This window comes from Delphinus delphis, chromosome 8, assembly GCF_949987515.2.
Source record: "Delphinus delphis chromosome 8, mDelDel1.2, whole genome shotgun sequence".
Taxonomy (NCBI): domain Eukaryota; kingdom Metazoa; phylum Chordata; class Mammalia; order Artiodactyla; family Delphinidae; genus Delphinus; species Delphinus delphis.
Window position 1 is genome coordinate 98,018,508 of NC_082690.1, and position 17,162 is coordinate 98,035,669.

Consider the following 17,162-nt stretch of genomic DNA (forward strand, 5'->3'; position numbering starts at 1 on the left):
AGGTACAAGAGGTGTCTGGTTGTGGTGTTGGGCACCTGGTGATTTACAATCTGCCGCACATCGAATCCAGCCCAGACTTATTATTGTGCCTTTCAGAGTCTCTATATATGAACCCCTCAACCTCCCATTTGCTTCTTCTCAGAAGGGCCAAGCCTGAAGCATCCACCTCCCATTTTTTGCCAAGTTGCTCCCACTTCTTGAGCCCCTGCCCCCCTCTATCTTCCTGGTGAAATTCAACCCATCCTTCAAAGCCCAGCTCAGGTGTCACCTCCTCCCCTGGTTGGAATTCATCTCTCCCTCCCCAGCACTCCTTGGTTTAGCCCTTTCTCTCATTACTTTTCCTTGGGCAACAGGCTGAGCATCTGATTCTCAGTTCCCTCCTGTGTGCATGGGCATAACAGTAACATCTGCAGTAATCTTTAACCCCTTTCGGGTTGTGGACTTCTTTGAAAATGTGATGAAAGCTGCTGGAAGAGCTACTGCTTACTGAGGCCCACTATGTGTGGTGTCAGGCTGGGTGTTTAGGACTTTTCCGTTCATTATCTCATATAATGGTCAAGTCTCTCCAGCCAGGTACTAGTATTATCCTCACTTCACAGATGAGGAAAGGAGGCCCAGAGAGGTGAAATGCCTCTCCCGAGGTCACACAGCTAGTACTACTAGCAGAGCCAGGTTTACCACATGGCAGAGCGGGGGATTCTAATCACTGGACCCGCTCCAATGCCTGCTCTCTGCCTCCCTGGTCCGGGGATGGAGGCGGGGAGAACACACTGCACGTCTCCTACAATTTAGGGGTTCATGCACCTCCACTGCCACTCCAAGCCTTCGCCGGCAACCCAGCGAAGGTCAACCAGGCCTTCCCTGGGGTGCCGTCTTAACGCAGGCCTGGCTGTGCCCTCGGCAGGGGTCTCGGTCAACATCTGGTGACCCAAACTCGGGGCCATGGAACCGGGCCGAGGGGTACGGGCTCGCGTCTCAGCCGCAGAGCCGCGTCCCGGGTGCCGAGTCCCAGGAATGTGGGAGGGCTGGGCGGAGAGGGCGGGCAAGGCGGGGGAGCTTCCTCTGACCGCCGGAGGGGAGCCGCCCGGGAGCGCGCGGGGAGCGCCGCCGCCCCCTCCCAGCCGCCCGGCCGGCCCGGCGGGGGCGGGGGCTGCAGCGGGAGGGCGGCGATGGGCCGCGGTGCTCGGCAGCCGGTCGGCCGGCCGGGGTGGGAGGAAGCGATGAATATTCAGAGGGGGAGGGGGAGGGAGGGGGCTGAGCGCTCGCCGAGGCTCCCTGCAGCCCCATCCGCATGACGCGCGGAGGAGGCAGCCGGAGCCGCCGGAGCCGGGATCAGGGCGCTGAGCGCGGGGGGTGGGCGCCGCTCGCTCCGCCCTGCGAAGCCCCTGCGCGCCCAGGGACGCGTCCACCCCGCTGCAGCCCCGCCAGGCTCCGCCGTGTGGCCGCTGCCGCCGCCGCTGCTGCCATGTCCCCGGGGAAGCCCGGGGCGGGCGGAGCGGGGACGAGGCGGACCGGCTGGAGGAGGAGGAGGCGGAGGCGGCGGCTGGAGGCGGCGACTAGGGCGCCGGGGCTCGGAAGCACGGCGGGGCCCGACTCGCGCGTCCCGGGCACGTTCCAGGGCGCGCGGGGAATGAAGCAGGCGGCGCGGGAGGCGCGGCCGCCTCCGCGTTCGCCCCGGCTCCGCTGGGCGCTGCCGCCGCTGCTGCTGCTGTTGCGCCTGGGCCAGGTGAGATGGGTGGGCCCGTGGGGGGGCGCGAGGAGGGTGGGGGCGGGACTGGCAGCCCCTGCACCTGCCCGGGTGCGCCCTGCCTGCGGGGATCGGGGGAGGTGGCGGGGGGTCCGCGTCCTCGGGGCCCCCCGCTGCTGGAGGCCGGCCTCGCGCGCCGGCGACCGAGCCGTTTCCCCGGCTGCCGCGTACGCGAGGGAGGGTGGTGGGCTTCGGGGTCCCGGGTACCCGGAGCCTCCCCGTGGCCGGCCCCGCGCGGGCTGCAGGCCGTCTCTGGCCCGGCCCTGACCCGAGCTGGTCACATCTGGCCGGCGCGGGCCCGGCTCGCCAGCCCGAGGCGGCCGGAGGGGGCGTGTTTGTGGAGGGCTCCCGACGCGGAGCCGGGCGGGCCTGGCCGAGCCGCAGCCGACCTCCGACCCGGCCTGCGGGGGCCCGAGGGGCCGGGCCGAAGGGCAGCGGCGGCGGCCGCGGGGGGCCGGGGCAGGGTCGGGCGCCGGGCGGCGGGCAGTGGGAGAGGCGCGGGGCCTCCGGGCAGAGGGCGCTGCTTCTGGGGAAAGTTCCCAGCCTGGGGAGAAGGTGGCCACTCGCAGGCGTGCCTCCGGGCGACGGTCCTCTTCCCGGAGAAGCTGCTTGCTTCCCTGGATGCTTAATTCGTGCTTTGTGGGCGCCGGCTCCCCCCCACCTCCCCGCCCTGTTTTCTAGCTTCGCTTTTCAGATAATGCTGTGCCTGCCGTTTTGGTGACGATCTTTCTGAAAGCGCCGTTTCCCCTTCACGGTGTTCCCACGGGGTGAGGCCGGGCAGCTGGGAGATGTCCCCATTTCACAGATAGGGAACTGGAAGTGAAAAAGCAGAATCACCCAGCCCTGCGGCGGGAGCTGAGCCAGCGGGTTCGTCCTCACAGCTTTCTAGGAGACTGCTAGGGTCTTGAACTCGCAGTGGAAAGGGCCCTGATGATACCCCTGTTGTGCATTTTGTAAAGGAAAAACCTTGCTTCTTTTATACAGACAGCGGCTCTGAGGACATGATGTTTGAAAACCTGGGAAGTGAGTTACTGGCTGGGTATGGAACCTGGCTTCAGGGAAAACTGTTTTTTTTTTTTTTTTCCCCCAGGTCCCTTCCTTTCTCTTTCTTTCTTTTAAATTGAAATGTAGTTCATTTACAATATTGTATTAGTTTCAGGTGTACAGCAAAGTGATTCGGGTATACATATATATGTATATATCTATATATATACTTTCGATTCTTTTCCATTGTAGGTTATTACAAGGGAAAACTTTTCAAGCACAAATAAAAAGATTGTCTGAGAGCAGAGACGTCAGCCTTGGGGCAGCAATGCAGCCCAGCAGGCAGGACAAGAAGGCAGCTGGGGCCTGGGGGCTGCGACAACTCTCAGCACCCAAAGGACGCTCTGGTTGCTAGTGTCCCCTCACAGTTTTCCTCGGCAGGCTTTGAACAGGCTGTCCTGAAGGCCTGGAAGGCTCTGTGACCTCCTGCAGAGAATATTGGATTAGGTGTCAGAAGACCAGCTCCAGGGCCGGGTGCAGGTTGGACTTGCTCTTCCGTCTCCTCCATCCTCAGTTAATAGCTTTTGTAGCATGGGACCACCTGCCCCATAGCGTTGTTTGAGGGACTTTCACTGGCCAGTGTCTGAAAGAGCTTTGTAAACATTAAAGTGTGTCCAGGGCTTCCCTGGTGGCGCAGTGGTTCAGAGTCTGCCTGCTGATGCAGGGGACACGGGTTCGTGCCCCGGTTCGGGCAGATCCCACGTGCCGCGGAGCGGCTGGGCCTGTGAGCCATGGCCGCTGAGCCTGCGCCTCCGGAGGCTGTGCTCCGCAACGGGAGAGGCCACAACAGTGAGAGAGGCCTGCGTACCGCAAAAAAAAAAAAAAAAAAAAAAGTGTGTCCAGATGGGGTTAACATTAAGGTACAGTGTGTATGGACTGTCTTCTCCCTGACCCTGTAAGGAAATTCATGGAGAATAGTATATGAGATTAAAAAAATATTGCCTCATATTGAAGATCTTTTGTACCAAAGTTAATACTAAAGAAATACTTCATTTATTTTTAGTTTACTTTGGTACATATATATTTTATTATATTATTTATGGTTTTGCTTGGGCCCTGATGGTTGCTAGCTGTGCTTTGAATCAGCGAAACGTTTCTTGGGTAAATTTATTTCTTGCCCAATCCTTCCTTGTGTTTCAATAGCATCTCGCCACGCTACACTTGTCCCCTATTCAGGTATTTCCTTCCTCTCTAATTTGTCCTGTAGAAACTCAAGAGGGCTCTTTATTTCTCATTTTTGGATACATTATAAAATAGGAAGTCTAAAAGGCTCTCTGAAAAAGCATCTTCAAAATCCACATTTGACGGTCTATTTTGATACTGGGTATTTCAGGGATTCAGCGCGTTTTTGAGCTGGACCAGACTTCAAGATAGCTCAAAGTCCTTTTTCTTTGTTCCTTTGCTTGTTTCTTTTCTTTTTCTTTCTTTTTTTTTTTTGATAAGGCTATTGAGGCCCAGGGAAGACAGTGATTGGGCTGAGGTCACCTGGCAAGACAGTAGAGGAGCTGGGACTGGAACCTGTGTCACTTGCCCGTGCCTCAGATTTTCATGATGCTGTTTTTTGGGCCATGTTTTCTCTTTGTTCTTAATTTTACAATAGGCACAGCCCTGCCTCACTGTGTACTCCTGAAACTGTGGGTGTAAATTGAGTTTTTCAAAGTCGAATCGTATTTGAGATTGAAAGTCATATTTGAGATTTCTGAAGCTTGTACCATACACATAGGAAATGTGGGTGAAGTTATCGGACTGCCTCCCTAACACTTGGTTGGTTTTGTAAGGCTTGGATGGTGTGTGTTTTTAAATGGAATCAACTGTAGCAGCTTAAAAAATGGCCAAGTTGTAGAAAAGATGAAGCTCTGTTTGGGCATTAATGATAATGGGTACGGAAGCAAGGAAGCTGAGGTGCTGGAAGACTTAATGCTTAGTAGGGCTGGAAAAGCAATTTTTTAACCTGGCTTCTCATCCCCCTTCTCCAAGACAGGAAGGATGGCCAGAGATGATTCCAACATGAGGACTTTGCTGGGTGCGGTGACTTCACCCATTCTTGTAGCATTTTTGCCCACTAATTTTGGTCTGTGTGTATGTTTTAGGCAATGTGACAAAGCAGTTTTTCCCCCTTGCCTCCTTCTTTGGAGAAAAGCAGTCCTGACAGATTCTTTATAAAATCAGCTTGATAGTGGGCTGCTTTAGAATGAAAAACAAACAAACAAACTGGTGAGTGATAGCTGTTTTGTTGGTCTTATAGTGTTTTGGATTTGCTTTTCCTTTGTTTTCTTCTTTCCTGGTGAATAATAGCTGTTTGTGTTTATTGTCTCCTGTAGCTTATCCTTAAGCCCTCTTACCTACCTGTTTCATCCAGGGTACAAAAAATTATTTTGACTCCCCTTGAACTTGCTTGTTAAAATTCTCATAGGGGTGACTTTAAATATTTTTGTTTTGCTTCAGAACAACAACGGAAAAACCAAACGATTATGTTTTGTTTGCAGACAGTTTAAGAAAACAGAGCAAATTGGTTTATGGTTAGACTGTGACTTTGAGCCGACTTCAAGTTTAGCCACACGGTGAAGATAACCACAGAACACCCAAGGTTTCCTAAGCAGAGAGAATCCTGGCTCCTGAGCGAGCAATTTCGGTCAGCAAAGAGGTTATTTAGCTCCTAAAAGTAATCTTTGCTTGGGGTTGAGGCCCAGGTAGAGTTGCTGAATGACTGTAGGCCAGGGTTTAGCCAGCACTTCATCAGCAGTTACTTACTTAGTTCATTCACTGCTTGGCCAAGGGAATTATTCAGAGTGTAGGGTAAGAGGCAATTTTCCCTTCGAATAGAATGCTGCTGACAACGTTAATTAATAGGTAACTTTAAATGTGGCAGGCACTAAGGGTTTTAATGCATTATCTCATTTGACCATTGCAGAAATAACTGAGAGGTAGGTGCTATTCATGGTCCCATTTTATTTTATTTTCATGTTTTTTCTTTTTTAATTTTGGCCACACCACGTGGCTTGTAGGATCTTACTTCCCTGACCAGGGATCGAACCTGGGCCCCAGCAGTGAAAGCACTGAGTCCTAACCACTGGACCTCCAGGGAATTCCCTGATCCCGTTTTATTTGGGAGAAAACTGAGGTTCAGAACTTACCAAAGATTCATAACTAGTACATGGCAGAGGTGGGTTTGCCATCTCTGCCGCTCCAGTTTACTGTCCTGTGCTGGAAGAATTCATGTGTTTTACAAAAGTCTTCAGTGTGCAGCTAAGAGAGGAGGTGACACAGATGAGTCTATCTATGAAACAGAAAGAGACTCACAGACATAGAGAGCAGACTTGTGGTTGCCAAGGGGTGGGTGGTAGGGGAGTGATGGATTGGGAGTTCGGGGTTAGCAGATGCAAACTATTATATACAGAATGGATAAACAGCAAGGTCCTACTGTATAGCACAGAGAACTATATTCAATATCCTGTGATAAACCATCATGGAAAAGAATTTTAAAAAGAATGTATATATAGGTATAAATGAATCATTTTGCTGTACAGCAGGAATTAACACAACATTGTAAATCGACTATATTTCAATAAAAAAAGGAGGGGGAAATAAAAAGAGAGGAGGTGAGTGACCTGTGGTGAAGGACAGGCTTGTGGGGCCTGAACCCTGATGGGACAGGGAGTCATTTTGGGTTTTCTGCATTCTAAACCCTGTAGAATCTACTCCCTTTGTAACACAGACAGCCCAGGAACCCCCTTTCCTGCTCATGTTTCTTTGGGAGCCTGAGTATGTGAGGCAGGCCTGCTTTAGTGGAGACAGAATGGGATCTGGGATGGAAAGACCTGGGTTTAGGTCCTCGCTCAGCCAGTTAGTAGCTGCCTAGACTTGGGCAAGACACTTAACCTCTGTGACTCCTCATTTCCTTATCTGGAAAATGGGACTAATACTTCCTGCTTCACTGGGTGGCGGAGAGGATCAAGTCAGATGGAAGAGGAACTGCTCTGTAAATTCCGAGTCTCCCCGTTGCTAGTTGTGGCTGCTGCTGTTATCTGCGGAGGGGAGGTGGGGCTTCAAGTCATTAATTCATGTAACAAATATTTATTAAGTGTCTCCCACACAGTGGTGCGGAATAACCCTAGTGGTGTGCAAAATGAACTTGGCTCACAGAACATTTTAGAAAAATGTTAATAATTATTTATTTTAGGGGAGCGTTAGTAAAAAAGTTATAAGTGAGATGTCAAACCCATGAGGGTCATGGTAAATAAATTTGTTTAAACTTAATAAAAAGTTAAGCTAAAGAAAAATATTGAGTACGGAATTATGGAAAGATGTTGTGGTTACGGCACACTTGTAAATGTGATAAATTGCTTCAATTGGGGACGTGCTGGATGTGGGACAGGCACTGAACGGAGGTCCTGGTGATGAGCAAGAGAAGCAGGTGGCCTCGTGACTCTTACAGGCTGTGGGGCTGACATCGTTCTGATCACCCCCGGCTAACCAGTCACAGGTGTGATACAGGCTGTGCATGTGACGTCTTTGCTGCCCCTCCAGAGAAAGGGCTGGCACTGGATTTGCCAGGGAAGGAGTGGTCATGAGAGGGGCAGAGAGTGTCTAAGTGAAGATCCCTGGAAGCTGCAGGTCTCTCAGACCAGAGAAGTCCACAGCAATTTTGTCACCTCCCCGTATGGCTTTCCAGTGGCTTTTCTGGTGACCTCTTGGAAGATGGGAGCTGTAGGAAATTTGTTATTACTTCCTTATCAGTGATAGGATTCCTTAATAGTCATCCTATTGTCTCAGAATTTCCACGGCATGTAAATGCCTGGGTGACGGGTGGTGGCAATGAGACAGCAGATGGGAGGCACTTTGAAAGCGAAGTAGTGTCAGTTCCCACAGAAGGTCTAATTTTAAACATGCAAATAATTTTCAGTTCCACTTTTCCTTCTTCCTGTTAGAGGGAAGCTGTGCCCTGTTGCCATTTCTGAGGCTTGAGCAGACAATGTCATTATTATGCCACAAACTATCTCCTTCTCCAGGGCAGGGATGGGGTGGTGTTTTTCTGAGTGCCTGTGCTGGTCACAATCCAATGCTGTTTCATGGCTTCTGAGCAAAGAAGTGAGTGAATATTAAAACTCAGCATCAATACGGGTCCAACAGAGTGGTTCTTAATCTTTCAGGGGAGGGAGAGGTTTAAGACCCTTACAGGGTATGCAAAAGCGAAGAATCCTTTCCCTAAAAGAAATGCAGACATTTACAATTCAGTATCCAATTTCAGGGGTTTCACAGACTCCTTAAAATAGACCATGAAGCCCAGGTTAAAAACCCTCCAATCTAAAACTGTAACATTTAGAAAAGTATCAGTCCTCTTCAAAGAGATAACCCTGTGGGTAACCTTGGTTTCCTCCCAGGAAAAAAAAGTTTCTATGTAATGTATACAAGTATCTGTGTTGAGCTTTTTAAAAAGTTACATTAAAGGAAACATTATATATACATTGTTTTCTACTTAGGCTTTTAATTTTTTAATACTTAGTTATCTTGGAGATTATTTCATATCTGTGCCCATAGTTTTAACTCATTCCTTTAAATGACTGCCTAATCTGATGTGTGACTTTCCCATAGTTTATTTCACCATTCTCCTGTCAATGGACAGTTAAGTTGTTTTTAGACACTCTGACCCCCTTTTTAGGAATCATGCTTCAGAGAGTGTCTTTGATACATATTTCTTGTAACCTTCACAAGAATTTCCATAGGGTAAATTTCTAATTTTAGGATGGCTGGGTTAGAGGGTACATGCATTTAAAAATTTGATGGCTGTTAAAATTTCCCCACTTTGTACCTGCATGCATAGGCTTGGAGGGTGTCTGTTTCTCCATACTCTCAGCTGAATTGAGGATTGTTAAATTTGTAAGTGTGTGCCAGCCTGAGAGGTAAAAAATTGTATCCTGCTACTTTTAGTTATAGCTTCAATTTTGAGCATTTTTTTCTTGTTTTGGGCTATTTGCATTAATTCCTTCTTTTTTTTTGGTGGGGCGGGGGTTAACTCCCTGTTCATTAAAAAAAAAAAAGAAGATTGTCTTTTTGTTATCAATTTGTACAAGTGCTTTGGAAACTGAGGAAGTTAGTCCTTTGTCTCTAAGTTGTGTTTCAATTACATATATTTTCCAATTATTTTAGATGCAGCCCTTGTCCTTAGGAACTCAGAGATAAATAAGACCCCTGGGTGATGAAGAGAGTATAGACCTGAGAGCCAGCCTGCCAAGTTGGAATCCTAGCTCCACCATCTAACTAGCTGTGTGCTTTGGGCAGGTGCCTTAACCTTTCTGATCCTTGGCGTTCACATTTCTAAAATGCTAATAATAGCAGTGGTACCTTTCACACAGGGTAGTTGGATAAGTTAAATGGGATCACATTATATTAAAGTTCCTTGTAAATAGATATAGAAATTTAAGAACATTACTTCATTTTCTCAAGAATTAGGTTTTTAAAGTTAGGGCAAAAGGCCATAATTATGAATTATAAACGTTGTGTTACAAAAAATTTTAAATTGGATTTAAGAGATTAAATCTACAATGGATGGTATACATACATACATATGTATATGTGTTTATATATATATTAAAATGTATAATGTGAAGTAGCGTAGGCTTCTCGGCTAGCATAATTTAAATTATATTTCTCTTTTGACAAGTTAATATAATTGAATTAATATAGGTCAGATGAACACAAGATATGACTGAAGAATGGCCAGTGTGGTCTTTGCCCCCAAAGAGCACAGGAATAATGACCATGTCCTTTAAAGCAACAGCGTCTTCCTTGAGTGTCTCTCTTTCTCTTGTGACCTGGCCAGCTCTGGCTGTGGCCACCTCCTATCTCTGGGGACATTTTCTGTAGGACCAAGAGGACTTATTTTATGCCACCAACTGAAAGTTTAAAGACATAATCCTTGACTCTAATTGCAGGAGATGGGAAGTTGAGGGAGTCTGTGTGGACCATGCCACCCTGTTTCCATGGCAGCGAGGTGATGCTGCATTTCCTGCTACTGGCTGAGGGGCTACCACGTTTTCATGTCCTTGTGTCATGGCGGTTATTCCTTCCCCACTAAGCATGGACCACACTTGTGGTCTTGTTTTGCCAAGACATTGGCATACTTTACTACTTACAAAAACGAGAATATTAATTTTACCTTATAGTTTGCAAGGCCTTCAACATACGTGAACTCATTCAGTTCTCATAGCATCCCTGTGAGTTTGTCATTGTTATTCCCATTTAAGGTGTGGCTCAGACTATCTCTCAGTGTCTTGTCCGGTCCATTTCAGGTGCCATCTGTCTTTTGCACAATAATAATGTACGTTCATTGTGTAGCCCAGTTTTTAACATTAGTCAAATTTAGAATTAGCTTTCAAGAGGCAAATGGGGCAGTTGAGTCCCCTAGTTTGGTTCATACATAATTATTAGGTTGAACCATATGAAATTACTGTTTTTGGTCCTTTGATACCGGTAGTTGTATATGAGTCTACCTAATATGTCCCAGAAAATGTTCTTTTAAAGTGTGGTTTAGAAAACCAAATCATAGACTTGCATGTTGTAAAGCAGTATATTTAAAACCATGGATCATAAAATCAGTTTAGTGATTTTAATAGATGGAATATATTCTATCTATTAAAAAATGATAGAAGAGAAAATATTGGCATCTACTGTATGTAGGAAGGGTAAGTATTCCTTTATGAAACTTGTTTCAGTTATATGTGTGTGTGTGTGTGTGTGTGTGTGAGAATGTACTGAATTGAGTATAAATTGAATTAATCATGGCTTCAATCATTGCCAAAAACCCTGGAAGCCATTATTATAGGGAATGGAGTGATGGAAGGTGTGGGGTTGGGGTGGGGGTGGGCATGCAGGTGGTTTCTGTTTCCAGGGACGGTGGAAAACTAGTATAAAGTCCCCAAATGTGCGTCATCAGTGCCCCCATATATGACTGAAAACCATTATGCAGTGGCTGGTCCAGGAAGGCCCTTAGGAGGAGAGGGTGTTGACTGGCAACTGAGGAGGCCTGACTTTTAGTAGTTGCCCTTCTGGATAATTCGGGGGGACCACCCCAGTGGGACAAGCTATTGGCCGTGCTCTGCGTTCTTTGGTAGATGGGTTTGTTAGGGAGCTAACAGTTGTGGACCACACGTCCACTGGACCACCACTGGACCACACGTCCAGTGTGTGGTCTACTTTGAGTGAGAACTTAGGACGTCTCAGGGGATCTGAGGCTCTGAGGGCTTCACCCATCTGGTGGACGGTGGAGGACTGAGACTCACGGCCTAGATGTTTTTTTTTGTTGTTGTTGTTTTTTTACCTCCAGGCCATGCTGCCCTCATTCCACTCATGGTGATCTGCACTGGCCTCATGCGGATCTCTGTCTGGGGGCTGTTAGTGCAGTTGACTGGAGGATCCTGATCCAGAGATTGATTTGATTCCCCTATGAGTCAGTTCTGTTTTGTTCTTTTTTTTAAATATAAAAAATTTGAAAATACAGATAAATAAAAAAGAAAGCAGGGACTTCCCTGGTGGCGCAGCAGTTAAGAATCTGCCTGCCAATGTAGGGGACACGGGTTCGAGCCCCGCTCGGGGAAGATCCCACATGCCGCGGAGCAACTAAGCCCGAGCGCCACAACTACTGAGCCTGCGCTCTAGAGCCCACGGACCACAACTACTGAGCCCACGTGCCACAACTACTGAAGCCCGCGCGCCTAGAGCCCGTGCTCTGCAACAAGAGAAGCCACCGCAGTGAGAAACCCACGCACCACAACAGAGTAGCCCCACTCGCCGCAACTAGAGAAAGCCCACGCGCAGCAAGAAAGACCCAATGCAGCCAAAAATAAATAAATAAAGATAAAATAAAATAAAAAAAAAAGAAAGCAAAATTATCTGTAATCTCCACTTTCCTGAAATTAACTCCTGGTACCATTTTATGACGGGTGATCTTTGTCTTTTTTTATGCTTGTTTTATCTATCTCTTTCTCCTAAAATAGGATTCCTTCCTACACATGCTTTGTAATTTATATTTTTCTTTTTTTTTTTTATTGGGTTAGATGCTGGTACCCCAGGAGGTCACAGCATAAACATGAGGCTTCTTCCTGGAGGGTCACTGTTACTCAGTAGAAAGTCTTTTGAGAAACATTTTTATTTCTTTAAACAAACAAACAAACATGGTTGCATCTAGAAAAATTTCAGGAAATACAGGAGACAACAAAGAAATCTGTACCCTGCAGACCCTCTGGGGGTGTGAGTTCACTCTCCTCTGCTCTTCTCAGGGGCATTTTGTAAAGTAGTGATAATATGTTGCAAACATTTTTCCCTTGAGAGTAAATATTCTTCCCTTCTCTAACTTTCGGCTGTTGCAGCCCATTGCATTATATGGAGGTGCCTTAATTTATCTCATTCATCCTGTTGTCTGGTTTGTTTCCAAAACTTTTTGCTGTAATAAAGACTGTTCAGATGACTTTGTGATTACATCTCTGAACACATCTCTGATGATTGCCTTAGGATAAGTGAAGATGATAAAAATAGTAGCTACCATAGGTTGAATAGTTATTATGAATTGCTGTCAGCACTTTGTATTAACTCTGTAATCCTATGTTGTAGGTTCAGGGAAGGAAACCGAGGCCAAAGACCTATAATCTGGTCCATGGCCACACACTGTACCGGAACCTCAACCAGCTAGTTGTGGGTTTCCTTGGGGACACGGGGAGATCTGGGAGGATTGCCTACATGGGCCAGGGTGTGTGTGAGTCTCCTGGAAGGACAGCAGGCTTGAGGGCCATTCTCACAGGTGGGAGGGTCTCTTCCTGTGGGATGGGAGGCACATTGATACTTGCTGCTCAAGTGCCATGACATGGCAGGAATGAAATGCTTCCCCAAACCACAGAAGCTAAGAGTGATTTTGCCGTGGATTTTAGGTCCTGGAGCCATAAGTGGTAAAGGCTGCCTGAAACTTTGGGGCCTTGGCCCAGGTCAAATGAATGAAATAATGGCATCAAGTTGGGGTCTTGGCTTTCCTGTTGTGAATGAATTTGGATTTCATAAAGCTTGAAATTGGGCATGGATGACATGCCTTTAGGGTGTCCCATAAGAAGAGAAGCATGGAAAAGGGCATGGGCTTTGGTGTCAGCAGAAGCATGGACCCAGGTCTATGTTCTTCTCTACAGCCATGCCTTGGAACTTGTTACATCATCTGGAAAATGGGTAATAATTGCTGGGCCACGTGTTATTAGGGTTAAATGAGGGAAGGTGTGTGAGGCACCCAATCTGGATTGTGGCTTAAGTGTTCGCTCCCAGCTCACCCATATTAACACAGTGCCTCCTGACTCTGGGGCTGCAGCTGCCACGTGCCCAAGGTTGAGCAGACTTGCTGTGCAGGTGTTCAAACAACTTCTGCCGTAGTGCCCAGGAGCATTGTTGTCTAGAGTGGTCACCAGATCCTACCGTGTGAAGAGAAATTGTAAGGGTGCAGGACAGGAGCTCTTATTTAAGATGACATGTTGGCACATCTGAAGATGTGGGCCTGTATTCACTTTGAATCATAACAATCTCTAAAAGACAATAATGTTAATTAAGCTAGAGCAGGAGATCATGAGAGAGAGAGAGAGAACATACAACCAGCCATAAGCCAGCCTTGACTGGAGGAGAGAAATGGTCCTGTTTGTCTTTTCTCCTTGTGGTGAGGCCATCCCGATCCATCAAATCCTTGCTTCAGGCAGAAAATACTTAACAAGCTCTAATCCCTTCTTTTAGATCTAGTACTCTCCAGCCTAGCCTGTCTTTCTTTTTCTTTTTTTTTTTTTGAGATTATTGCAGGCTTTATAGAAAACTGCCCAGGGGAGATCCAGATTTCCCGGGTGGGGTGGGAAGGCAGGCCTCAAGGCAATGCGTTGAAGGAGGGTGACTTCCTGTGTGCAGAGGCAGCACAGGCCAGCCATTCTGCCTGACGCGGTGGGGGGGGGGGGGCAGTCAGGGGGAGGTGGCCCCTCCCACTCACCAGTTGTGATTTGGGATCATGGAGAAGGCAGGGCACTGAGGCTCTGACCCTGGACAGGAGGGCTTGTCCCTTCCTCTTCCAGAAGGATATGGGGGGCAGGGGTGGAGAGGTGGCGGCGAGGAATCTCCAAGGGAGAAACGTCACATGGGTGGGAAGGAGCATGTGGCCAGCAGCTCCCAGCCCTTCAGAGCCCCTCCCGCTCCCCTCTCTGTGGCACAATGGGTCAGGTGACCCTGGTGGTGAGGCCAGACCATCTACTTTGCACCCCCAGGACTCCCTCCTCCACGATCTCCCATGGGGATCTGCTAGTATGGTTGGGGGGTGCTTCGCATCTGCGCCTGTTTTGCAGGGCTAGAGGGCTCATCCTAAGAGGAAAGGGGGCTGGGCATATCCCAGGGATGGATTCCTCACTGGACCCTGACCCAGTGAGTGGAAGTGTGGGTACTGAGTGCAAGCGACGGATGTAGGAGGAATTGAGAGCCTAAGACCTGGGCAGGGGGATGAAACTCAGATCGGGGTGAAGAGCTGAGAGTTTGAGATTGGGGACAAGGACTGAGTATTAGGGTATCAGAGCCACAAGTGGGAAAGGCTGAGGATCAGCTCCGCACTAAGGCTGTAAAGGGGTGCGCCTGTGCCTGGGATGGGAGAGAGAGAGAAGAGCTGAACCCCAAGCCTGGGCCAAGGAAGGAGGGGCCTGAGCTAGAGCTGGGGTGGTGGGTGGTATGAAATACATCCTCAGATTGGGGGAGGGTGCTCAACCCTCAGACTTCCGGGATGTAGGTCTCTGTACAGGATGGAGAGTGAAGAGCTTCGAAATGAGAAAAAAGGCTCAAAGTCCACAGAAACCTTCTGGTGGGTTGCTGTGCTGCTGAGACCAGAATGGGATGTGAGGGCCCCCGAGCCCTCGAAGGGAGCTGAGGGCTGCTAGCTGGAGTGTCGTCTAGGGGGATGTTTCCTGCTGAGAGGTCTGGGTTCAAAGCACAGGGTAGTGGAAGCAGTCCCAGGGCCTTCGGATTGAAGGACAGGTTCTCTGGGTGAGTCCTGAAAGGGGGAGGGGGCTTCTGGTGGTTCAGGAGGGCTGTCAGAGCTTGGGATGGGTGGACCGGGTTTCTGGAGTCAGAAGAGAGTGTCTCTGGGTCTTTGATGGTGACAGCTCTCAGAGGCTGGGGAGGGGGGTACAGCTTGGGGCCCCTGAGTGGGGGAGATGCCATAATCCAAAGGTCTCAGATTGCTCAGGGGTAGGTCTCAAAGCCCCGAGCTCGCGGGTGTCTCACACCATGGCCTCAGGATAGGCCTCGGGTAGCCTGTCTTTCTTAGTTTGCTATACCCAGCTCTGCTCCATATAGTTTGGCCTCATCATCAAGCACCCGTCTCCTGACTTCGTGCCTCAATCCGTTCCTCAAGATCACCTCCTCCTGCAAACCACTCTACCCAAAACCATCTCTGATCCTGCGTCCTCATTACAGTTCAGGCCTGATGCTGAAATTGTTTTCATGGCTCAGACGTGTGCGTCTCCCAGATCAGTCATAACATCCAATGTAGCCTCATTGTATCTGGCTACCGGGAGTCCACCCCTGTGAGGGTGGACATCAGAGGGCTTGAAGTCACTTCGGTTGATAGTCTTGTTCATGGGGCTGAGAGACAGAGCTAGGGCTCTCGAGGAAGAAGGCTGCCTGGGAATTCCTTGTTTTCCCATGTTGTTTAACCTCTGTGCCTCATTTCGCTTATCTATAAAGTAGTGGTGAGTATATGACTCAGCTCTAGGGCTGTTACAGGGCGTACATAAGATACGGTATGTATTTAGCACATATTTAGTATCAGTAAACATTGCAAAAGAAAAAGGGCCACGTGTTGGGTGGGGGTGAGGCTCAGACCCTCAGCCTCTGTCTGACCACAGAGTTTGTGACCAGCCTTTTGATTTCCTTTGGAAGAGGCACATGTAGTGCTTAGCCTTTGCTGTCCCCTGGAATCCGGCATTTTGGCTTCGAGGTTGTCTCCCAGTGTGGTTGGGGTGAGTGGGGACAGCTTTTTTCCTTTAGAGCAGCGTCTCTCAACCTCATTTGGGGCCTGATAATTCCTTGTTTGGGGGCTGTCCTGGCCACTGTAGGACGTTTCGCAGCATCCCTGGCCTCTGCCTGATAGATCCCAGTACCCACCTCCCCCAACTTGTGACAATAAAAAATGTCTCCAGATATGGCCAAACGTCCCTGAGGGGTAGCATCGTCTTTGTTAGTAGGGGGCCCAGCTGTCCTTCCATTCCCAGGTGATTGCGTCACTGACTTCCTCTTGTGAGACCGTAGGTCTAAACTAACAAGCGCATTTATAGCCACATTGCTAGATCTCAGAAGAGGATTCATATTCCACCTCTGCTCATTCAGTGAGTACTCTTTAGGGATGCTGTGATAGGTCCTCCCGTGCCAGGCTCCACTTTTCCTCACCCTGCCCGGTGGGACAGGAAGCCGGTGTTAACGTGATATGTGTGGTGCTAAGCTCTACTGCAGGGGATGTGAAATTGAAGGAAAGGCTTAGCGTTTATTAGGAGGGAGGCCAGATATGCCAAGTTCCACACAAGAGATAGACCTGGTCAAAGGGAAATCCCATTACAAAGGGATTCGCTGGTAAGTTCCCCCTCCCACCACCTCCCTGGAGCAATTGTCAGCCTTTAGAGGCCCCAGGGCATAAGCCTGGAGATAACGCCTTCAGAGCCAGTGACAGGGAGCCCGGCAGGAATGAGGCAGGAGGAAGAACCCCGGAAACCTACTGAAACGGTGGTACCATGGTGCCCATGGTGCCTGCCCCGGGGCGAGGAGGTTGGCTTTCTGAAACCCGGGTATTCACACAGCTCTTCCGGAACACATCACTTTGTGAAGCCGAAAAAAGGGCTCCTCTCTCAGTGTTGGCCACACCTGGTTAGGACGTACTCGTTTTAGGGGCTCTAGTCTTTTACCCAGAGTCCAGCAAGCTCTTCCAAGCTGTCCGCTGCACTGTCACACACTGTGCTGGGCTCCCTCTTCATCCTTTTAATTATGGTCATTTTAGCACTGAGGCACAGAGAGGTGAAGGGACTCGCGCAGAGCCAGGGCTGGGATTGTTCCGTAATCTCCTTTCTGCTGCTTTGTGATCAACACCAATTTAGTAGCTTTCAAGGCCTGAATTTTCTCTTGCGCCAAATGGCGATAATAAATACCTCAGAGGACTGTGATTGAGATTCCACGAGAAAAGGCATGGGGAGCCCCCAGCGTGCCCCAGCCAGGCGTGGGGACTGGCATACAGAAAGTGCCCCATAAATGCCAGCTGGCCTCATTATTATTGTCTCAACTATCAGTAAGAGCAATAGGGCACCGGCTTTGCTGAGCTTTTCCAGGAATGGGA

At 48.9% G+C, this 17,162-nt stretch overlaps 1 protein-coding gene across 1 annotated transcript in view; it reads left to right on the forward strand.

Moving 5' to 3' along the window:
- The first annotated feature begins 1,277 nt into the window (after positions 1-1,277).
- PTPRJ (protein tyrosine phosphatase receptor type J) overlaps positions 1,278-17,162 on the forward strand; it is a 171,903-nt gene continuing 156,018 nt past the window's right edge. Inside the window, exon 1 of the mRNA XM_060019698.1 lies at positions 1,278-1,726. Coding sequence (XP_059875681.1) covers positions 1,292-1,726 — 435 coding nt within the window. The 5' untranslated portion in view covers positions 1,278-1,291. The remainder of the gene's footprint in view (positions 1,727-17,162) is intronic.